Source organism: Aplysia californica, unplaced genomic scaffold (genome assembly GCF_000002075.1).
Source record: "Aplysia californica isolate F4 #8 unplaced genomic scaffold, AplCal3.0 scaffold00584, whole genome shotgun sequence".
In the NCBI taxonomy this organism is placed as follows: Eukaryota; Metazoa; Mollusca; class Gastropoda; order Aplysiida; family Aplysiidae; genus Aplysia; species Aplysia californica.
The window spans coordinates 25,507-50,374 of NW_004797854.1; the positions used below are offsets into that span (position 1 = coordinate 25,507).

Sequence of the window (24,868 nt, forward strand, 5' to 3'; positions counted from 1 at the left end):
GTTGGAGGCGAGGTAATGTTCAATACAAAAAGCTCTCTGATCTTTCCTAAAGTCAGCCAAGATCTCAGCTGGCAAAAGAAACTTGAGAAAAACAATATTTGCAAACTTCGGTTGACTTGTTAGACTGCTGTAGCTCGCAATATGGCGCAATCGTTGAGACTTTTAGGAGCAGGCCTTATGCGAACTGGAGCGTCATGGGGACAAGGCTAAATATGGGTTGTTTTCTTATGCGTTATACAAAGCAAAACTATTCTGTGGAATTCTCTCAAATGAATATCAGACAAATTCCTTTTGGCTGCCAAATATAGTGTTCAAGTTTGAAACACAAAGCTTCAGTGTGGAGAAAAATATTGACAAAAAGATGATACGTTTTTTTTTTGATCACCCTGAATTTGGTTGTCCCCGTAGGACTATGCAATTGTGCGGCCGCATTTTTTCGCGTAATTCTGCAACACTGGCATAATTCGTCCCTCAAAACACGTACTAGCGTAAGCCACATTTTGTTAGTTTTGCAGGAGAGACGTTTAAAGATTTGAGCGATTTTCACCATCCCATTGTGGCGTCAAATATCCGACCCTGCCCTTAATATTTTGACATAACGTGTGTGGTCCAATTACTTTTCAATTGGCTAGAAGCATCTTTGTGAGATTAGTAGGTTTTGAAGGAAAAATGACCTTTTTGTCCAATACGCTAGTACGTGCTACATCAGTGAAAGCCTCGATGTGTGGCTTACGTTACTAGATTGTTGGATACGTTAGTACGTGCTTTTGTATTCTAAAGCATAATGCGTTCATTGCGTGGCTTACGCCTAAATGGTAACTTCCAAATAACAATAAAAATACAAAGAAAGATCGATTTGGTTTAAAATTCACGGGTTGTATTATCTGTAACAAATGACAATGTTAACAACAACTCGGAATATACAGACGCCAACTGTACATGATCAAAAAATCAACTTAAAATTAAATAATCACTGCAGCTATCTACTGCTTAAACAAACGTTTCAATATGGACTATTCTTTTGTGAAACACTATCCTGTTTAATATGGGAAGCAGTGTTTTACTAAAAATAAAACAAGCTACAAAAAACTTGAGCTAGTAGATCTATGTGCTCACTAAATTTTCAAATTTGCAAAAACAAATAATATAGAATTCAGGGAACATTTCTACTAGAGTTAGAGCTCCACTTAGGCGTATTGGGAACATGATCTTGCTGTACAGATGTAAATTCAATGACATATTTCAAAGACTAATAAGCAGTAACTCAGAAATAAAGTAGAAAATGTGAAATTAAATACATTTTGTGTCATAACTTGACTGCCATATACTTAAGCTGGAGTTACACCTTAGCGAACAAAGTAAAATAGCTTCGCCCCAAAGGAGACCTTCACAGCCAACTATAACTCATGGGGTAAGGAAAGATAAAAAGCTTTGTGCTCTTCCAGTTTAATTACTGGTGTGGGACCAGAACAGAGTGAAACCAAATCAGTTAATTTTTCTGTCGAAATGTTTGTTGGTCCTGAGTTCAGTTTCTGAAGTGCACAGTCCTTTACACTATTCTTCAGTCTCTTGAGGGACAGGCTTTTGAATTAAATGTCAAAGTGGCTCGTCTTGTTGTAGAAGACTTTATCTGGCTGTTCTTTAGTGACTCGCAGTTCCATGATATTGTTCCATGAAAATGTATCTTCCGTATCAGATCCTCTTCGTGCGTCCAGGATTCTCAAGTCCTTTGATAAGCCTTTGAGATCCAGAAAGTCTTTAGACTGCATCTGATTCACCAGGTGAAGCTTTTGAGGTCGAGCGAGAGACATTACTGTTGCTACCTGAGAAGGAAGGAACAAATCCCCAGCCCTCTTCAGGGCATGTCCTGTTGCACTGTGTACAGAATCACCCTCGTTCTGACCATGGTTTGTTTCAAAGAACCTCAATGAAATCTCTTCAAGATTCACACTATTGTTCACAGTATACAACATCATCGAAGGTGTAATCGAATTTTTGTTCTGACCACTGCATCCATCGGCAAAAAGAAAAGCTTTTTTCATGCCACGGTTGTCATAAAATTCCAGGGCACGGTGGACTGTAGTTGAAATTTCCGAGGGTTCACGTTTGCTTTGCGTTTCATCCCAAGTGAAGCAGTGACAATCTCTGTTAGCAATGTTATAGAAAGTCAGGTTGTAGTTCGAAATTCTCCTTTTGTAAAAGATGGCGCTCTCCTGAGTCATAGGGAGGTAAATGACCTGCTGCAAATCAAAACTTGCACAGAGAATGTTTTCACTTTCCTGAGCTTCTTTCTTGCATAGATGCTTTATTTCCCTGACCTTTTCTTTTGCTCCCACATGGATCTCAAACTTTTCCGTAAGACCTTTCTTTGTTTCTTCATTTCCTTGGTGATAATTGACACAAAGAGAGCACTGGTCTTTCTTGGGTCGGTGGATTGACAGATTTGTACTTTTGAATACATCGTTTTATGTAGTGAAGCTTGATGGCCTTGTCCTTGGTATCCATTCCTGGATGAACATGTGGTACATGCTTGTGAACTCTTGTCCCAAATTCCTCTTCATTTTGGCTTCCTTCTGTTTATTTGATCTGAGTTTCTTTTCCTTTCTGAGTTCTTTCTCACTTCCCTCCACTGTGTACTGCTCGGGAACTGATCTTTGCATTCTTCCTCCCCCCTCATCAATGACTGTTTCCTTTGTCTGAAACTGATCGGGAGCATCAGTGTTCATATTCACACCAGTGGGAATCTTAAACTTTGAGGGCCTACCTACAGCTTTTACATGTTGTTGATTTTTTCCTTTGACCTTCTTCTGCTTTTTTTTCATGTTGAACTCACGATGCAATCTCTTTATTGAAATGATCAAAGCAAAGAAGGATTTCACAATCAGGACAAGCCGCCCATACTTCAGCATTGCACCTTTTGACCTCGCATGTTCCAGGATTGAATTCCGGATCGCCATCTGAGTCGTAGCCTCACACTGACATTTCATCACTGCCTGCCTTACTAAGCATATCAGTGTCCTTGAAGCACATACATGCATCTATTTGTCCCTTAAAGTTCTCAGTGGCAGAAGGACACCCATGACTTTCTGCAGTCTGTAAGCTTAAGACTTCACCAGGGTTCTGAATGTCAATCAGAGTTTGAACAGTAGGGCTACATGTCAAAGAAAGAGTGGTTTTTCAGAGCGGGATCCCATTTGTAAACAAAGGACGAGTAAAAAGGGACTTCAAGAAGTGGAGTCTGAGCCTTCACTGCCTCACACGAAGCACGCTGCTCACGTGTGTAGTTTAGCTTGTCTTCCCGCTCTCTAGAAGTGCTGCATGATGTTTTTATTGCCATAGGCTTAGCCCTGGCAGTGTGGCTTACGTTAGTGTGTGCCGTATAATAAAAACACAACATTGGGTCAAAGTGTGTGTCACGAACTAACGTAACCAACAGTGTGTTAGTACGTGCTGTATCTTTTTGTGGGCAAGTGGGATACGTTCAAACTGGAATCGACTATATCTCAGCTATTTATTGCTCGATTCCTACCATCTTTTGAGAGGATGTAGTATCGGATAAAGGGAATCGCGTGATTGCTATAACTCGATTTCGGGTCAGATGTGGCTTACGTTAGTACGTGTTTAGAGGGACGAATTTTGGATTCCCCGCGTTTTTTCACGTTTTTTTCCCTTTTTTTCAAAAAACATTTAATTAACACCTCGCCATGTGACTAAATGGAAGTAATCACCGTAATAAGTCACATTTAAGTGACAAGTTGGTCATTTCCCTTGTTAGAAGATCTTGGTTATGGGTTGGGATTTGTTTCCTGAGCATGTTCAATTTTTCAATACATCAAAAGTTGTTGTTCTCATGTCTGCTGATGTTTCATGTTTGACAGGTGTCCCTGGTTTTAGTAAAGTGCCATCATCAGAGGTCCAGACGTCCTTTTTCGGGGGGGGGGGGTTTGTTGACATTTTCCTTTCCTCTATAGAGATCTAGATCTACAGCTGAAAGTTACAGAGATTATATTTTTTGGTTGTTTTTTATTCTGACTGATGTGTATTGTTTTCTTTCCAAATACATGACAAATTACTGATACTGATATGTTCTGTAGCACCTTTTGTTTTCAATTTTTCTGTACATAAAACATGAAAATTATGAAAATTCTTGCTGAAAAAATGCAAAACATGTCGCGAATGGTGTAACGATAACTTGCATAATTTTTGCATAATTTTGCTTTTTTGCATAATATGGCCATCTAAATTTGCATAATTCTACGGGGACAGATTTGGCAGGCTAGTGGGTTAGCACGATGACTGGTATTATATTTCACCAGGAAGCAGAACAGAACAACAGTCATCACCACCACCTACCAGATCTGCGACACTTTTCAGCGCTAATGTTTCTCCATGCATTGACTATCGCTGAAAAAAATAAAGGGGAGCAGACCAAACCAGATGACCTATGAACCGCCCGTTTGATCAACTCTGTAGACAAGAGCACCACAGTCACCAGCCATGTTTCTTTTTACCTTGACCCAGGCGTATGAGCGTGATGCACTGCTTCGCCTGCATGACCAGGTCCGGCATGCTGAGCTCCTCGCTGACCATCTGGTTGAAGGAAAACTGGCTCAGTTCAGCCAGCAGCACCTGCCAGCCCACGTGTTTGGCCCCAACGTATGACAGATCAGACAGGATGGACTCTGCCACACGGAGAAGCTGCCGTGCCCTCTCATAAATCTGTGAATTTGATTTTAGTAAATCACATCAACGTGTGTGGGCACATCCTAATGCTGAGGCAAGGAACAGTTTAGGTTTTAGTAAGGTTCTACGGCGCTCGCAACTGCTTAAGGTCATATGAGCGCCAAGGGGTGGATGTCAGAATAGAAGTCCAAACGGGGAATCAGGCTTACTCTGCTCACCTCTCCAGCCTCAACAGCACAAAGTCTGCTTTGACTATCAAGGCACCCCGGAAATAGCAGTTCACAAGAGAGTGACAAGCATACAGATGAAGTAGAGGAAAATGATGATAGTAAGGATGAGGAAGGGAATGGGGGGGCACCAACAGGCAAGTACAGGTAACACCAACACATAATAGTCATTCAGTTGGGAAAAAGACAAAACAGAGCTGAAAGAGATGAATACAAAGGGATCAAGACCCAATAAGTAGCACCTTCCTGCCAACTGCAAAGGTATGGATGGGTCCGAAAGCATGAGTTTTTTTAACTTTATTAATAAAAATCCAGTCCTGCAGGCCACTTTATTAAGAATAGGCAAACACCCATTGTTCACAGAAATATACTGGCTACACAAAATAGAAAAAACCCAGTTGATAGAGTAATGGCAAACTGTTCAGTTCACGAAGTTTATCCCAGACAATGGCAGTACTGAAAGGTCAAGAAAGGGATCATAATTGGAGGGAAAAAAGTTACTTGGTGGGCAAATTTGTACAATTCAACATTGCCATCTTTTATCCATGAAGCAAACCCAGTCCACAAGAGAAAAGAAATTCACGATTTAAGTTGTAACTTATCTCTTCCTATACTTCTTCAGTCTAGCTTAAACGTGATCACACAGTTATACAATCCTAAACTATTACAAGGACATGCATCAAACATTCCTCACAATCTTCTTTATGATGTAGAAACTGGTTTTCAGCTTACAGCCCACCAGTTCACATAAAGAAGAACAACAATTACGGAGTATTTTATTACAAAAAAAAAAAAGATTCAATTTGTAAGATTGGTCGGGATGAGCATTTAAAAGGTTATAGTGGTGTCTTTGCTTTCTCACGTGCATTTTCTTAAAAACAAACAAATAGCATTTCCTTTCCAAGAGAAGAAATCTCAGTTGAAAAAATAGCCATGGTAGTGAACAAGTCGAAGTTAAACATAAATTTGATTTATTTTTGGTCATAGAAATGACAAAAAACCAGGTGACAGTTTTTAAAAAAAGCTAGTCTAATTCAATCATACCCTCAGATCCATGCAATGTCTTGCCTTGGCCACCAGAATGTAGATGTAGATGCGTTCAAACTCTCGCACTTTATCCATGCTGGAAGATTCCAACATCTGTCTTAATTCTTTAGGGACTTGCCACTATAGGGGGAAAGAAATGATAGATGAATAATTTGAACTCATATATTTGCTTAAAATTTTAAAACTTTGAAAAACATTTTCGAACTGACTTTACTAAAACATTCAAGTTAAGAATATATGGCTGAAAAGCCCATCCTTTTTACTATTTAAAAAATATACAAACAGTATTAAAATTAGTAAGTGCCGATTGATGTGACAATTCTTACAACTTTTTTCATTGTAAAAGCAAAACTATGCTTGAAACAAAACACAACACATATAAGACTAGGCAACATTTCTTAAAATTTAACTGCTTCCTACCTTTTCATTGAGAGAGATAATTTGCATGGCATTGAGGCCTCTATTTTGATACATCTCCGTCAAAATGTCTTTGATGAGCTTCGGGTCATAGACGGCCAGCAGTTGACCTTCAACATCGCTCATGTTGTAAGAAGATTCTGAAAGAACATATGAGGGTAATTTATAATAGCTCAGACAGGTCTTGTCAGCTTGAAACTTTGAAACTTTGGACAAACAGCAATGGTTACAACAAATATTGAGTCATCCCAATTTCTCAGTTCTAATTAATACTACATGTAGTATTTCATGATATCGTCAGCGCTATTACATCACATACATGTGGAGGACATTTCTTTAAAATAGTTGTGAACAGTTAAGATAAGTAGAAGAAGCCAGCTACATCAGAATACTCAATAAACAAAATTCTAAAAAACTGAAGATAAATTATATAAACACACCAAAAGTAGGTACCACAAACTGAAATTTCAAAGTCCTCTGATTTCATAGTTAACTACACTACCTCATAGAATTTATCATTCTGAGCATTTTGATACCAAATTTATACAAATAGCTTCATTTTTAACAAAGTTATGAACATCTGAAGTTGCAGAAAAAAGTTATAGTTTTTTAATTGCGAAATGTCTACACTTTGAGATGTCACAACATTCTTAAATTTGAATGGACATTCACAAAAACTTGTAGACACACACCTATGCACATAGACAACAAGCTCATTTTTTTCAGGGCTATCAAATAACCAGAAGATGGAAATTTATTGACGTAAACATGGCTTTTTGACCAAAACGACAAGAAATACAACGGGAGGTTAAATTCACCACTCGCGACCACCGGCTTATCGGCTGCGTGCCTGGCCGCGATGAAGGGAAGGAGAGAGAATTTATGCAAAACCGGGGCGATGGTGCCCTGCTTGCGAGCCGACGGGGAGCGTCCGGTGTTTATTTGCGTATAATGGCTGTGTTATTCTTGAAGAGGAATGAATGAGCTTTCTGCCGATATATTTCTGTAGTCAGTCCGATCACTGGTTCCATAAAAAAACAGCACCGAAAGTTTTCACACACAAATCTCTTCTATTAATTCTTTAACGAGTCTTTAGAAATATATCAGCGGAAAGAGCGTCTTCTCATCTTGAAATATCGACGAATCAGATTGCAGTATTTAATACCATATGCTCCCCGTTCCTGTTCAACCCAGGTCACACTAAAAATCAATACACGAAACGCACGGCCGCTACAGTGAAAACCCCGATAGTGTTGTCTTTTATCCCGCAAGATTTCGCTTTCAAAAGAATCGTTGATTCAAATAAATAATACCACTAAAAAGAGGAAAAGCTCCTCTTTTTCTGATATATATCAAGTGTCTGTGTGTTTGCATGATCACACGTTGTTTTAGGAGGGTAAAAATACGGGGGCGCACTGCCAGTTTGTGATACCTACCAAAAGGTCATATTCATACATAATGATGTCTATAACAAAATATTATTTACTAAGAAAATGAGTATAAAATATGTGAAAGTCAATCAGAATCACTGATAAAAAACATAATGAAATCATGATGACATATATCCTACCCCTGGTAGAAGGATAACTGGTCATCGCAGTAGCATCCTCCATGGCCATATCGTGCAGGTACAAATTGTTGCTGTCAACGTCATCGACAGCCAGTTCAGCAATCTCAGCCTCATTGAAGTAGGTAGCCAGATCAGAAGTTAAGACATGCTGAGAAAATGCACTCTCTACAGGCAGTAGCTCGATTAAGTGCCTTCAGAAAGAACGAAAATGAAAATAACAATTTTTATTTTACTGCAAACAGATATTTACACGATTTGCAAGGTCAGCGGCAAATTCAAGAAGCGTAGATAACTTTCAACATCACATATTTGAGTCTTGATAGTATTGATAATAATTATAGACATTGAAAGACAACTTTCCGTAGTCTTGCACAATTAAATTTGTTTTAGTAGAGGTTTTATGGTGCTCGCAACTGCATAAGGTCATATGAGTGCCAAGGGGTGGATGTCAACAGAGAAATCCTTACTGGGAATCAGACTTACTCTGCTCACCTCTCTAGCTTCAACAGTACAAAGTCTGCTTCGACTATCAAGGCACCCCGGAAATAACGGGTCACAAGAGCGTGACAAACATACAAAAGAAGTAGAGGAAAATGACAATAGTAAGGATTAGGAAAGGAAAAGCAGCAATTTCCTGTTGTAGTTCAGGCACAGGTAAAAGCATGACATTGTTCGATCAGTCCATTTACAATTTTACTGTGCATTAGAATGAGAAATATCCCCCCTTTGAGAACAGCTTAAAGACACTTCAGTCAGTGGCACCGCCCGGGGGGGAGGCACAATTACATTGTATATGCATGTACTAGCATATATATCATATAATATGTATATATAGGGGAGGGGTGGGGCCGGGAAAGCAAAAGAGTTGACTTTTACAAGGCACAGAAGGAACTCTCAAATACAGCAAAAGTCAAATAGATTCAAAACAATGCAAATGATACCATTAATTCACTTCATATCTTTAAGTCAGCAACTGGTATAATGATTGACCAAAACTCACCAAATGAAGCACTTCAAGTTTGATCTCTGGTTGGTGGAAGCTCCCTTCATGACATTGCTGAGCAACTGACAGAAGACAAATGAAAGCAAATCTTAAAAGAATGTCATGGAAATCCCACTGTCATTTCTTAGCAATTAAATGATTCTTTACTACAACAGCCCATTTTCATCACTTCACCCCTCCTCAAATCACGTAAAGCTTCTGAAGTTTTTAGCATGCTGATGCTTTAACTTGGATTTCATGAATGTGGACCATAAATGACATACATCACAGGAAAGAAACACTTGTACACATACTTTTGATGAGCACAGTCCTACGAAAAATACAGATTTTCAAATTAATGAGAAGGAATCTACCTGTTTCAAATCGTACACTGAAAGTGAATTTAATTTCAAGAGTAAGAGCATTTATCTCTAAAGGTATATGCATACCTTATTCCCTTTAACAAACCTCTCTGTTTGAACTTTAATCCGGCTATATTATAAACCAATAAAACAGCTAGCACAAATTATAAGGACAAAAGTGGACATAGAAAAAGAACCAAACCTGAGGCCTACCTCAATGAGAAACGTCAGGATGTACGAGTCAGCATTCTTGAGGGTTTCCAGAATGGGCGAAACTAAAGCCTTGCCCTCCACGACCGTTCGCACTACATTGCACAAGTATACATTAACATGCAGCGTAGACATCCTGACAGGAGGAAGACAGGAAAAATTCTTAAGTGACTGAGCCTTAAAATCATAAGGAGCACTTCTCTCACTCCTATTTCACAAAATAGACCCCTGCAATGAGCACGCACAACTTTTAACTTTAAAATTAGGCAAAACATCAACGATTTGATACCTTCAAAATACTTCTAAAGAAAATTATCACCATCCTTACTTACACACAAAACTTTGTGTCAAAGGCTAACCAAGTGGAACAATTATAAGAGTTCACGGAAGTGAAACGTTTTATACACTGTAATTGTCAGAAGGTTTTCATTTCTTTCTGAAGAAGACACAATACAAAGAAAGAGTTGTTTTTTAAAAATGTCCTTATTTTTGCTCGTACACTGTAAAAAAATGGTGGTTAGGGGAGTAGTAGTAGGGTAAAAACTCGAACACTCACTGTCTCTTGAGAAGCTCCTCCTGAAGATTTCCTCTGTAGGCCATATCCAGCTCTTGTTTCAAATTATCCTCACAGAGAATTTCAACAATGCCCTTTCAGAAGAAAATGCACAACAATGGTAAACAAGGAATAGAAAAGTGATTTTCAGTTTCATTGATCTTTTCCACTTATAAGCAAATAAAAAATGAAGCCACAGACTAAAATTACAACCACATTAAAGTATCTTCTACCAATATGAAAAGCACAGAATCAAATATTTTTAATCTAATATATAGATTTAATGAAAGAATGACCTAAAATGTACACAAATTACACACCTGGAAGTCTTTTTTCCTTGACAATTCAACTCTGTCGAAGAGATTGGTTGATTTTGTATCTGATGTGACACCGAGCAAACTACTACAGCTGGTGAGGTAGCCTCGGAGGCGATCCAAGTCAATGAAACAGTACACTGGACTTTTCAACTGTGAATAAACAGTTATATTGATGAACAAGTTAGCTTTGTAGCTTCTGTGACTGTGGAGAAAATAGGTAAAGGGAAAGCTTTCTTTGCACTACTTAACCCTTAAAGAGAGAGTAGATTGACAAAAGAAACAAAACATTTCATCTGTATATTAAGTCTAAAAATTTTAAAGTTTTCTTTGTTGCACTTTCTTAATCCAAGGTATATGTAGCATATTCTCATGAAATACTTGGTCGAAATTCAAATTCTCAGCGCGCTTAATTAAAAAAGAAAGGAATTATACATAAAGTAGGGCCAGTTTGCAAAACAATTAAAACAGCTTTTTTTTCTCTCTTGAAAAATGTTGTTTTCTAGGCTTAGGCCATTTGAAAAATTTAGCTGATGACTCTGGACATACTGCTGGTGCTGTTAAGAATTCCAAACAACTTTTTGCAAAATTAAATCCTCGGATCTGATCAAATTTCCAAAGACTCTCTGTTCTCCCAGCTCCAAAAGAGACATTTCTATGGCCAGTCATACTCTACTAAAATACATAAAGAATCCATAAGCTGTCAACGATCAAAGAGTCAAAAAGTAATTACTCACTGATTTTTTTAAAGCTTAATTTTATTAACTTCACAAATGTGGCAAAAGCAAGACAATGACATCCCTATTATTCCAGGTGTGTGTGTGTGTGTGGGGGGGGGGGGGGGGGGGGGGAGGGGGGCAGTAACTTGTGAAGGGTAAGCAATTTATTGAGAACAGACAGAATTGCTAAAAGAAAACATTGCTCAGTTTTTTTACTGAAATAGTACAGGCCTGAGAGAAAAATGACTCAACAAACAGAAAAAAAAGTCAAAACTAGATCATTTCACAAAACTAAATAACGACAAAATAAAACAGTGAAGCACACCCTTGAATACAAAATGAAAATCTAGATATGTCAAACAACAGTCAACAAACCTGATTGTGCAACTGTTTGCAAACTCTGAACTTTTCATATGCCTTTCTGTATTCACCTTTGAAAAAGTACACTGCGCCAAGGTCAAAGCAGATCTGTGAAATAGCAGTTTCAGAAAATTCAAACAAATCTTCCAGCCACTCAAATCTAAAATGGCTTTAACAGCAAACTGAAGTGTAAAACACAAAGTTACCACTTCACAAGCCACCTCAACGTACATACTATGCCTAGTGGACCACAGACTATAGGAACTTACAAACTCTGAAAGAAATATTGATACTTTATACTACACAGTGGGCTGATGAAAGGATACCTCTTTTTCTTCTTCTTTGCATTCCCCTTCTAGACCTCGGGGGAAGCTGACGGCTGGTTATTCAGCCTGTAGTACAGCTGATTTTAACATAATATATGACCGTTTTTCCTTCTTTATGGGACCCCTTGCCTTCAGGCAGCCACATTCCGATTTTGAAGGTATTTTACATGTTTATATACAGAATAGAGTATTTCCAGTTTTGGTAAGATACCTGACAGGTCATTTCTTGAGCAGGGACATCTTGGGTGTTCTGCCACAGCAACTGAGCATCTGTTTCCTCCCTGGGCAGGCTGAAGCAAGCTGATGTGGGCATGCGGGCACTGTCATGCTCCGTCTCTAATAATGTCAGGCAGTTTTCCAGAAAGCTGATAGATGCAGGGAGGTCCTCTTTGAACTACATCATGAAAGAGGAAAAAATTGAAAACGAAATAATTAGCTATTTTGAAATAAGCCAGCTATTCGAGAGGCAGAAAAAAGACTGAAAATAAAACCAGGTCGACAGGAAAACAAATACGAGGAACTTTGAATTTAGTGGAAGTTTACTGTGAAGAGTCATACAGTTCACACTTCACCACAAAAGTGACTAGGTCAGGAGTATTACTGATTAAAGATGTAAAATTGACAGACCACATCATAGCACCTACCTACCATTTGCAAAAGCACGAGATATGTGGTCTGCATCTACAAAATGAAAAAAGAGACAAAGAGATTGACCTCATAACAGTTAGACAAAATACAACAGCATTTCTGCCAACATACCTTTCTGATGATGGTGTCAGCAGCTTGAGCCATGGCTATTGCTGGATCCACCTGGCCAGGCCTAGGAGAGGCAAACACAAGTTTCCAGTTTATCGACTAATTGGTCTCGAGCTAAAGTTCCAACAAAATCTCAAATACGAGATTGTTGAATAATTATTGAAAGCATAACATTGGTGTCCAACTCTTACTGCGTATCTGCCAAATTATGTAAAACACTTTCTTTTTAGTTTAAACCTTTGAACCCGTTACGGCCTGGGCAATATTTTGCTGAAAACCGTAAGGCCGGTTCACTGGGGCACGGACTACCCTGTGTAGTCCATCAAAAGCACTCTCTTTATTTCTTGTTTGTTGCCTTACAATATTTCCACCTTGGAATAAGGTAAACAAGGGAGCAAACACATGTGTGTTTATTTCTCCATGTTCTTCCCCTCAGTCTTTTTGTGTATTTGCCCTCGTGAACTTTGATGAAATTTGCAAAAAATGTCCAGGGATAGAGATTTGAGAAATTTCAAGATTTAGGGTTCAAAGGGTTAAGATTATATTATTCATAATAGTAATTAAAATTAGTGATATTGCAATATGTAAAAAAGAACATTATACACAAAATCTGCCACAAAACTTGTACACGACAAGAAAGAAATTAGCCGGGGTTTTTTCCCACTTTTCTGAAATTCAATGTTCACGTACATTCACGTTTAGGGTCAGACATGTACGATGTATACATGATCACCTTAACAGAAAACTTAACAAAAGTAAACACATCAAAGAAAAAATCAAATACTCCATCAGAAGACGATAAGCAATCTGTTCCTTTAGCATCACTTCATGATTAGCAGTAATTGTTTAGATCTTAAAAATTCCTTTGAATTAAAGAAAAGATGAAAAAAACAACCCCAGAACAAAATGGTTCAGATACTGTTACAAAACACAAAACTCCAAAAGAGTTCAGTTAGCTAGATATAGTAAGCTAATACTACCAAATAAAGAAAGCTGACAAACAAAATGGGTTCGCACATATTAGCAAAAACAATGATGAGAATACATACGCAGTCATAAAACCTTGCTTGACTGGCTTTGTTGGGAAGCTATCTCTCACAACACTGCGAACACACCTACATAACAAATAAAAGTAGGGGGCAATCATAATACAAACGTACAATGATTCGAATCATTACCGACTGGCAATCAACAGTTACTAAAAAGTAGAATATTTCCTAACTGGATTGGATGCATGACAAGTACACAAAACACAATAAGATTTGCATGTTTTAGCATCTCTACGGCACAAATGAACAAATTATTAATCTACAAACCCATAAAATCATTAAATGCCAAACTGATGGTAAACTCATTACAAAAAACTTCAAAAAACAAGAAATTGCCACAAACCTAACATTTAAGACCATAACTCACTTATTCCTTTCTATACCAATAACTTCACAACACTCTGATTCCAGCTCTGTATTCCTAGAAATCTGCAAGTCGAAGATAAGAGTAGCCAACAGAAAGCAAAGTGTCATCCACAATATCTCTTAAAATGTCAGTAAAAGTCAGTTGCCACATAATCACTGTATGGGAATGCAATAACAGTCCTTAAGCTTTTGAGTACTCTTCTGAAATTAAATAATTTTTTCTTCAATTCTGTAGCGAGTCCAGGTTCAATAGAAGAACAGTGAAGTTATAAAAGTTAATAAGTGCTGAGGAAGTTTGATCACTAGAAACTTACCACCGATGGAACAAGTGGACCACAAAGAATCCTATCTCCGACAGAGCGGACACTTCCAGGTCAGGGTTATGAATGTTGTCAATGACGTCGGGCACACAAACCTGCAGTAACTCAATCAGGAGAGCCTGCAGTATTGGCGTGGGAACCCTACAGAACAGAAGAAAGCGACAGCTGGGCTCAGCAAAATCTGTATGTTTATCATTATCATAACAGTAGAAACATAGAAAGTAAAAAATCATTAATGTAAAAAGAAAAAAGAAAAAATCAAGAAAACTAGCTGCAGTTATGATCTTAAAATGTTCCCCCCTATAAGAAAAAGTTCATATTCTCAGCATAAAAGGTACAAACCACTCAATTTTAAGGTTAGTTTCATAACAAAACATTGTTTGTGCCAATACTTGACAAGATATTAAGTATATTGTTTTCACCATCTGGTAGCACAATATTCACAAAGGTGACGAGTGATACTAATTTCAATTACTTAAAATAATTCGACTCAAAGTTCCTCTTTACATTCTCTAATCAGTAAGGCACAAACAAAGGGTAGGAGAAACTATATTTCCTTTCAACAACACTAACAGAAACATTTTCTAACTTAAAAGCAGCTCACACCACAATAAATCATTAAAAATCAGATGCACCTACAAACATTTAATGCAAGAATTTTGAGAAGAAAATCGTATGTTAATATTTTCTTAAGGACAAAAAAAGACTCTTTAAAACAAGTAAGTTTTTGTTTTCCATTAGAAGCAACTCTCACCCTTTCTCCATAACCATGAGGTTCCAATGTAGATGACTGCCAACTTTCAAGGCCAAAAGTCGAAGCGCACGAACTTTCTTTGTGGGCTCTACTGGTTTTGGCTCTGAGCAAAAAAAAAAAGAGAATAAAAGGCTTGATAACAGATTTAATTACTAAAATACATATAAAAAGCATTTTACACAAATCCTACAATCAAGGTATTCCACTCAACTGAGTAAAAAGTATGTTCTAGGGGAAGAATGTTATAGCCAAAGCACGAAAAAAACAATGAAATATTAAACTTAAAGAGTATCTACTGCAGAGTTTGTAAATTTTCTGGCTATTCTCAAGTGTTGTTAGACACTCATCACAAACCTTCCTCCACTTTATTCACTGGTATAGGCACAGCACCCGGTGGGCCTTGGACTTTACCCAGCTTTTCATTCGCTGTTTGAATGACAGATGTCATCTCTACCTCTGCTTGTTGAAGGAACTGCATGATGAGCTGACATGCTGGCGGATCTGAAACAAGATCAAAAGTTTCATATAGGTCAAAATTTGAAAACTTAACTCAGTCTCAATACTTTCAAAAGTTACTACTACTACGAATCCAACTTCAAAAAGTACTTTACTGACTACTTTACTTTAAGCTCAAGAAAAAAATGTCTTTTTCAAACAACAAAAATGAACAATATTGTAAATCAAACACGATACTTTAACCCCCAAAAAACACTTAAATTTATAGATGATTTTGTTCGATTTTGGGATGTTTCCGAACATAAATGTTCAGGGAATTAGGAACATTGATTAGCTTTTCGCAATTATATCAAGCAACTGTATAAATTTAAAGGACTCTACAATTACAAACCAAACATAATATAATGCAGATTTAACAAAAAACTAAACATGAGTATTATTTAGATAACGGAACTTTACTTTGAGCTTCTTCAAGGGTACCAAGCAAACACAAAAAATATTCAAGATATTTTGAAGGAGAACTAATGTCCTCTTATGAATTAATGTGGCATACCTGGATTGTCTTGATTTAGGTGCTCCTTTAACAAATTTTCATTTAAAATGAATTCAAACCAGGAAACATTGGGCAGCGACGCAGGGGCTGCAGAATTTCCTTTCGGCACTTGAGCGTCTGTCATGCTGATCTTATGGACTTTTATCCTCAGAATGAAACTGTGAAAAACTTCCTTTTCCCAAAGACAAACTAGTCAAAGTTGTGATGTCAAATGTAGCTCAAGTTAAGTAAATCTGAAAAAAAAAAGTAAAAAATGCAAGAGTTATATGAAATACAATATTCTATAGCCAAACAGTCTCATTGAGAAAACATTTAGCTACTTATTCCCCAAACACTTTACCTAAGGATTAACTCTTATCCACCAAAATAAATTTTTTATGTGCAGTCCCTTGCTAGATATCAGGGGCAGTCGACTGCTAGTTTTTCAGCCTGCAGTACATTTGACTTTTACACATATGTGACCAATTTTCCTACTTCATAGAGCCCCTTGCCTTCAGGAACACACATTCTGATTTCGAAGGCACTCCTGATTTTATACTCACTGGAGTATTTTCAGTTTTATAAGAAATTCATTTGGAATTTTTATGTGATTTCAAGTCCACCATGGGGTCTTTGATTCCTTATTTCTGGCAAGTAGCTCCCAGCAGTTCTTGGTCGGAACCACTGAGCTGGAGAGCCACGGACAGCGCCTCAGGCACACTCCATAACGATGACTTTGACGTAACATTACTCTATGGCAATTGCTGAAAACAGGTCTCTTTTACAGGGGGGTTATTCATTAGATAAATAACTATTGAAATAGGTTCACTTATTTTGATATAATGACCAATTCAGTGACATTCATCAATTTTAGATTTCGTATCTTTACTCATCGGCGCTCTTATATTGTTTTAGTACCTCCCATAATCTCACCTTTTCTATCCTTTTTAGGGATTTTAATCTTCACGGACCAGTGCCGTTTCTTTTTACTGACCCAATTTTGTCAGTTAACCGTCTTATGGAATAGGACAGATCAAGACTCATCCGTGGAAAGGACCCAAGACGAAAATCTATTTTTTTTCTCACTAGCCCTTCCAGCCCGCGGGGGGGGGCCCGGGGAGAAAGTGGAAATGAAAGCAAGATGACAGAGCAGAACTAGAGTCTACTACTACAGAAAAGAGGCGAAAGGACAAAAATGTTTGTCACTGTTAGGTTTCAAACCCAGGACCTTTTGATGAGATGCAAACACTACCTACTAAGATTTCTTGAACAACCAAAATTAAATCTGGATCTGTGCTTTCATTCAGACACCTAAATTTTTGTATTACCAAGAATTTCAGATCTCCAGACTTTTCTCATTCACCCTGCCAAAAAATTAATCACCACCAACACTGGGGAAACAGAAAGGGAGACTGAACGTAGAAAAAGCATGAGTATTGAAAAGGGGTTTAATTTTTTAACAGTCTTTAAGTGATTTGGATTCGGAATTCAAAATTTTGTCAATTATACACCACGCTGCCACTCGAAAAATACACTTCAAATTCTCCTTAAGAAAGGAAGAGTTGTCATGTCTATTTCTAACTTGACTATCATATATATGGATTTGGAGGATTTGATGGAAGTGTGTAAAATAAATAAGGTGACGTGCAAATGACACACTTTGTGACATTCTGATGGAAAGGGCTTAATTTAAATGAAACGGAATGTGTGATTCTGGCAGACAGGAGGACGAGAGGGTAACAAGTTTGAAGAATACATTTTTTATTGTTTAAAAATTTTTCCTTCAACAGCACTCAATGTCATATTTACAGTAGTACGTCTAAGACTAAGAGGGTAGTCAATATGCGGAAATTCTCTCAACAAAGTTACTGAACACTCATACTCCTTCGACGAACTTACTAATTAGCCTTGAGTTTGACAAATAAAATACCCATTTCTTTAATAGGAGTTGAGATATTTACAGTTGAAGGAGGTGGGGATCCCCAAGTGTTTTGAGTCCAGTTTTCAAGGAACTCGTCAAGCTTTTGAAGTCATCAAACTTTAGTGGCCATTTTTTGTAGTTGCTAATGACCAGATTATAGGCATCCCAGGAGTCCGAATAATGCCAGCCCATTATAAAAGGTCTCACAAATGTGACGAAGTATAGGCCGACACAACAGCATGTTAATAAATATATATTAACTTTATCATTTTTAGTTAGTAGTTTATCAAAACTATGACCAAATAAAAAGATTTTTCCAAGCCCAAATGAATAGCCACACTCACTGCCACAAGCAGATAGTTAGAGAACGACAACTAAACGCCATTGGCCGATATTTATAGTAACTGCCATCTTGTTTGACCTCGCAAGGGGGATGTCCGCCGCGTCATCTGATCGCGATTCTAAAAATAGTGATGATTTTGCGTAGTGCGTGGTTTGCATTGGCAGTTTCCAAGCTTCCCTTTTTGAGTCTTTCCTGCTGGTGGTTCCCCACTGCTTCTGCACTTCGCAGTATCTATTTGCAAACCTTGCAGTCTCGAATTAGATCTACTCCATTTGCAGCTCAGCGTCCCGTTGAGTCCAATCTCTTTCAAGTGCTTAATTTCTTGTACTCACAAAACTTTAGACCTTTGCCCGCTGAATTATTTCCCATGTTTTGTTCCCTGCCAGCTGAATCATTTTTTTTTTAAATGCAAATTTCAAAGCATATGACTAAATCCCAAATAGTAACTTTACTATTGATAATTATATATAGAATAAACTTTGTAGTTGGCAAAATTTTTTCTAACAATTGTTGTTGGTGGTGGTGGTGATGGTGGTGGTGGTGGTCGTGATGCTGCCAATGCTGAAGATGAAACCCACATGTCATGTATGCATGCCAATATATTCATAACCTTGTCTAAAACAAAGTTATATGGTAGAAATCATATGTACTAAGTTTAGTGTTGTGTATATTTTTCACTTGTGCTGTTTTGGTGACATGTATGGTGGTGCAGTTGCTGATGTTTATTAGTAATAAAGAGGAGAAAAAAAATCAAAAACTCTGAAATTGGTCATGAAAGAAAAACAACAACATCAAAATAATGAATTATAACACCAGGAACAAGTAAGTATGTCACTAACCTATATACATATATGTACAACTATCGTTGCTGCTGCAACTTCTACTGCTGCTCCACCACCTCCTCCTAAGTATCCCCATCAGCCTGTGTCTGACGCCGATAGGCAAGTTGGTAGTTTTCCACAGTATGATAGAGTCTGAAGCAAAGAGGTACACAGAGAACCACTGCGCAGTCTGGGCACCAGAATGTTGTCTGCTTTCTTTTACACCTTTGTCTTTGTTTCTTTGGTTGATTACAAACAACGCAATCCCGCATGGGATGTTTGCGGTTGGCACCTGGCTGCGATGGAATGTGGTCACAAAAGTGGCAGTTGGTGAGCCTTGCTTCTCTGGCTACACCAGTGGTTGTTGGGCGTCCTGGTCTTCGTATCAGCTCTTCAAGCATGTCAGCTTTTCCTTCTGCAACCAGTTGTTTCACAAGTTGAACCATAGCTTCTTCATGTGCTACGCATGGATCTCCAAATTTGTGATACAGCACATAGGCATTTGTTGCTGCCAGCTCCAACAAAAAGAAAGCAAGTTTCCTCCACCATTTCAGACTTCGACGAAGTGATGTATAGTACTTTGATATTTGGTCCATTCTATCTACACCTCCCTTGTACTGGGTGTACTCTTTGACACAAACAGGTTTCATTATAGTCGCTGGATTGCGTCGGGGGCGGTAGATAACCAGTCCTTGTGCTTGATGAATCGTGGACATCATCTTCACATCTCTCTTCCCTCTGAATAAAACCGCCAGCATGCTGTTTTCTTCTAAAAAGACATTGGTACGGCTCCATTCTTCTTGCTACTTTGAGGGCTTGAGGGGTTCCCACTTTGTTTGCATGAAGTGTGCCACAAGCATAAGTCCCGTGCTGTAATATAAGTCCAAACAACTCTACCGAGGTATAGTAATTGTCCATATACAAATGATTATTTTTATCAAGCAGTTTAGCCGTTTCCATCAGACCCATTACAATTTTAGATGTTTGAGTAGTTTCTGCAGGAACCTTCACATCCTTTGCAATTCCATGGTACACGTCAAAGTTGAAGCAGAAGCCGCTAGACGACTCGCAAACCTCAAATAACCTTATGCCGAATCTCTCGGGTTTGTTGGGATTATATGTCTTGAAACGTAGTCTGAAGACGCTTGATCAGGGGCCTGATTTTGAAAAGGGGGTCAAGGTTATCATCGTCGGCATAGTCGACCAAGTGAAGGTTTGAAAGTAGAGAAGAGTAAATCTGTCTCTGGTCATGGTTTCCCAAAAAAAAGGAGTGACCTTTGGATCGTTTGTAATCCAGTATTTCTCTAAGTCTGGTTTTTCAACAACTCCAGTCAGTAGAATGAGCAAAAAACACTTTGAGTTCAGCAACAGTAGTGTCTTTCCACGAACGGAGTCTTGCCTTTGCTTTCAAATTGTCCCCAGCATTACCTAGCTGAGATCTGGCATACCTGTTCGTCTCAATCCTAAACCTGTCTAAGAAATCATCATCTATAAATATCTTGAAGAAATCAAGCATTCTTTTCTGAAGAAGATCCGCATTTAAGGCAGAAACTGCAGTATATGCGAGTACATTTACCACCATGTCTTCCTTAGACCACCCCTCGGCAACATCAGCAGCTATATTGCCATCGTTTGGGGGGCCAAACCTCATAAGATCTACGATTTGACCACCTGGAACAACTAAATCAATATCTCTTTGATCGAAACCTAGAAATTCTTCATCGGAATCACAATCACTTTGAAGGAATATGTCAGGAACATCTGAGTCGCTCTCAGAATCTGAGTCAGCCATTTTCAGTGCTAACTGACGAACGCGAGGAAAAATTGGAATAAAAAACTCCCGCGACAAGCACAAAGCTCACTACCACTTCAAAATTATGGCAGTCAAACATCTCCTATGAGGCGTAAACTGTCCCAGCATTTTAAACATAGCATTACAATCTTGACAGTTTGGGGCGTTACATGCCTGTAAGTGGCGTGACAATAGTCGCAACCAGCGGTATCGGTATTTACTGACACTGCGACAATAGGCGTGACCCGTGGAGGGTTAAAAGAAACTTTCCAGATCGAAACGGTTGATCTTTTGCACTGCTTCGTTGAACTTTCAACTTGCTTTCGTACGTAGGCCTTTAGTCTTCTTCTTCTCAGTCTATGTAATGTACAACATCAGAATCAATCTGGGCGGAAGAAGGGTGCTGCACAATCACAGTGTAACCGAACCGAACAGTTTTGCAAGTTGCAAAGAAAATAATCCGAGTCGGCAGGCTGCCGTCGTGCAGTCGGGTGCCACCATGACTGACAAAGTCAAAATCCTTCGATGGCATCAAACAAGATGGCTGTTAGGCCTACTATAGTATAAATCTCTCTCTTGCCCTTTGTAACTCCCAGTGGAGCACAGGCCATCAACAACATTACTCCAGCGAAGCCTGTCCTGAGCATCCTTTTCTATTTGTTTCCATGATGTCCCCGCTTTTTCAATTTCCGCTTGTACCGCTCGCCTCCATGTCATCTTTGGTCTTCCCCTCTTACGCTTTCCTTGTGGGTTCCACGTTAAAGCCTGCCTGATGATGCTTGTCGGGGGTCTCCTCAGGGTGTGTCCAATCCATTTCCAACTATAGTATAAATATCAGTCATATAATGGTGTTTAGTTGTCGTTCTCTAGAATAGCTATCTGCTTGTCTCACTGCCACTACTGACCAAATCTATCTAGATCAACATGGTAGGTTGTCAAGAGTCTCATGTCTCATTCTCATGCTCTAGATCTACTGAATTGACTCAATTCACTTAGATTTCCAGATTTTGATCCACTACAATCAAACTTTTAAACTTTATAATAGGCCTATTTATGTTGGCCGTCGAGTCCGAATAACATTTTTTCATATTCGGACTCGAGTCCGAATAAAAAAATTTCTTATTCGGACTCGAGATCTACTCACTGTTCTGTCTCGCCTTTCCTTGGTGTAGTGTAAGTGTAGGCATCATGTGAGGGCGGTTGTAACATAATTTAATGTTTTGCAGTTGTTAGGTTTGAATTTTGTAGTTTCGTTCGTTAAAGTCAAGAGTAGGGGGTTTCAGGGGGGCTTGCCCCCCTGACCTAATAAAAATATAATGGAGGTGGGGGGTTCAGGGGGGCATGCCCCCCCTGAATTTTATCCTAATTTGATGTTTTGCAGTTAGGTTGCATTCCTGCTCTTTGTGTAGCCTAATTCAAATAGTATTTGGTCTTCAAGACTTCTGCATTTCTTCTCTGGATGTAAACAGATGGATCGTGGACTTTAACGAACGGAACTACAAGATCAACGATATCTTAGCTCACCGCGAATCAAACGTATAGATCTAGATCTAGATGTAGGTCAGGCTCAAATAAGGGGGGTGGGAACTACCGAAAAAGCACCAAATGTTTTCCTTAAATTGTTGCTTCCTCATATATTCTTGTAAATATGAATAAAAGAGTTTGTCAGATGTCCCGTGTAGTATCGGAATTTAACGTGGAAATCTACACAATCGCCGGTAGGCCTAGCATGCCTATTTCGTTATCAAAATCATTCACTCGCATAACAGGAACATAATCATCTTTGCATATGTAACGGCAAAGCATTACCTTCTGAGGTATCCTCTGGGTAAAACACAGGCAATAACAATACACCATGGATGGTCTATCAAATTTGACTTGACAGAAAGAGTGCACCTGCATTGTTATGGTACTCTTCCATGTTTCTTTTGTTGAGATTAGCAACCACTTCCGGATCTAGCAGCATAGAACACTCATTTCCGACTTACCGTATTTTACCGTGGATCTTGAACCCCAATCGGTGTTGTTATTTTATTTACTAGAATCTAGATCTAGATAATCTAGATCTAGATCTAGATATGTTTTAATGCTGACAGATTCTTTTTTCGTGGGCACGCTAGCCGATATGTAGAGCAAAAAGTGTCAACTTAGTTGATTATTTAGTAAGACCATTGAAAAATAAACAAAATGTCTGTCTTCTGTCAGCATGACTCTCTCGGATCTCTCTCTCCCTCCCCCCTTCCCCCCCCCCTCTCTCTCTCTCTCTCTCTCTCTCTCTCTCTCTCTCGCTCGCTCGCTCTCTCTCCACATGTTCTACACAAACAATTTTTTTTCTTAAAGTGAAACATTAATTTTGTATCTCAGTGAATAATGTAATCCACTTTGGGAAGCAGACAGCATCAATGCTCTTTAACAATAATAACAATAACAATAATAATAATAATAATAATAATAATAATAATAATAATAATAATAATAATAATAATAATAATAATAATAAGGAGAAGGAGAAGGAGAAGGAGAAGGAGAAGGAGAAGGAGGAGGAGGAGAAGAAGAAGAAGAAGAAGAAGAAGAAGAAGAAGAAGAAGAAGAAGAAGAAGAAGAAGAAGAAGAAGAAGAAGAAGAAGAAGAAGAAGAAGAAGAAGAAGAAGAAGAAGAAGAAGAAGAAGAAGAAGACGACTTTCCCGCACCTCTCTTCACAGACACTGAACATGTCTTTGGCGTGCACAAGCTGAGATTCATATTTTTAAACAATTTCGTCACATATTCCATGTCTATAGTTTTGTAAAAGAATGTTATATTGTCATTGATAGTTAAAGTGTAACGCACTGGAGACTGGAGACCAGCCTGGAACTGATGTTTTCGTCTCGATATTGAGAGAAAAGACTGAAAGAGAGAGAAGAAAGAAGACAGAGATACAAAACCTGATTGAAAAAAGTGAATCAGAAAGATAAAAAAGAGAAAGAGAGATTATTTTAAAAATTGAATATATTAGTAAAGAGGGAAATATCTTTATACAGTCCGCAATCTATTCAATGCAAACTACGCAATGTCCACTTTGTGATTTTGCTAGTATAGCCTATAACAGACACACACACACACACACACACACACACACACACACACACACACACACACACACTGGGGGCTCTCGTGGCCTAGAGGTTTAGGTGTTGGCCTCTCATTCAAAGGTCCCGGATTCAAATCCGGGTAGCGACCGAAAAATTTTCTTCTCTAAAATTGTCTCCTTTCACCTCCTTTCCTGCTCTCTAGCAATATTCTGTCGTCTGCTTTCGTCTCCTCTTTCTGCCCCCACCCCGTCACCTCCTTTGCCCCCTCCTCTGGGCTCCTGATTCTTACTGCAGCCTTTCTAATGCTACTCCTTGACTCCTTCTTACAGCTGTCTTTCTGCCACACCCCTGATCTTCTGGTAGGAAAGATCTACATCTAGCCTTCTCGGACAAGGGCGAAAAATCTCGGAGGGCCATGTGCAAGTTGCGCACGTTAAAGATCCCTTGGTGGTCTAAAATCGATAAGAGTAGGCTTCGGCCGCCACCCAGTCAAATTCAAAATTTCCTACCAACTAAAAGTATGTGTCCGCACGCTCATATGACCTTATGCAGTTGCGAGTGCCATAAAACCCTCTACTATAAAAAAACACACACATACACACGCACACACTCACATACACACGCACACACATACATTCTCTCTCTCTCTCTCTCTCTCTCTCTCTCTCTCTCTCTCTCTCACTCACTCTCACTCTCTCACTCTCACTCTAACACACACATACACACTGATACACATACACTCTATCTCTATCTATCTATCTATCTCTCTCTCACACACACACGCCCTCAAACACACATACACACATGATACGTAATAATATACACACACGTCTCTCTATCTCTGTCTGTCGGTCTGTCTGTCGGTCTGTCTGTCGGTCTGTCTGTCGGTCTGTCTGTCTGTCTGTCTGTCTGTCTGT

The 24,868-nt window shown here is 38.7% G+C and overlaps 2 protein-coding genes across 2 annotated transcripts in view; both read right to left on the reverse strand.

The window, feature by feature from the left end:
- Nucleotides 1-22,805, reverse strand: part of LOC101861839 (integrator complex subunit 8) — a 28,745-nt gene extending 5,940 nt beyond the window's left edge. Inside the window, exons 1-17 of the mRNA XM_005107185.3 lie at nt 22,690-22,805; nt 16,025-16,257; nt 15,370-15,516; nt 15,016-15,118; nt 14,256-14,402; nt 13,576-13,641; nt 12,530-12,590; nt 11,982-12,164; nt 11,460-11,552; nt 10,372-10,518; nt 10,055-10,146; nt 9,502-9,634; nt 8,945-9,009; nt 7,945-8,135; nt 6,378-6,514; nt 5,955-6,077; nt 4,512-4,719 (exon numbers count right to left, since the gene is read on the reverse strand). Coding sequence (XP_005107242.1) covers nt 4,512-4,719; nt 5,955-6,077; nt 6,378-6,514; nt 7,945-8,135; nt 8,945-9,009; nt 9,502-9,634; nt 10,055-10,146; nt 10,372-10,518; nt 11,460-11,552; nt 11,982-12,164; nt 12,530-12,590; nt 13,576-13,641; nt 14,256-14,402; nt 15,016-15,118; nt 15,370-15,516; nt 16,025-16,148 — 2,020 coding nt within the window. The 5' untranslated portion in view covers nt 16,149-16,257; nt 22,690-22,805. The remainder of the gene's footprint in view (nt 1-4,511; nt 4,720-5,954; nt 6,078-6,377; nt 6,515-7,944; nt 8,136-8,944; nt 9,010-9,501; nt 9,635-10,054; nt 10,147-10,371; nt 10,519-11,459; nt 11,553-11,981; nt 12,165-12,529; nt 12,591-13,575; nt 13,642-14,255; nt 14,403-15,015; nt 15,119-15,369; nt 15,517-16,024; nt 16,258-22,689) is intronic.
- LOC101863772 (piggyBac transposable element-derived protein 4-like) lies at nt 19,172-19,807 on the reverse strand. The gene has a single exon (XM_005107194.1). The coding sequence runs from the start codon at nt 19,805-19,807 to the stop codon at nt 19,172-19,174; it is 636 nt and encodes a 211-aa protein (XP_005107251.1).
- Nucleotides 22,806-24,868: the final 2,063 nt, after the last annotated feature.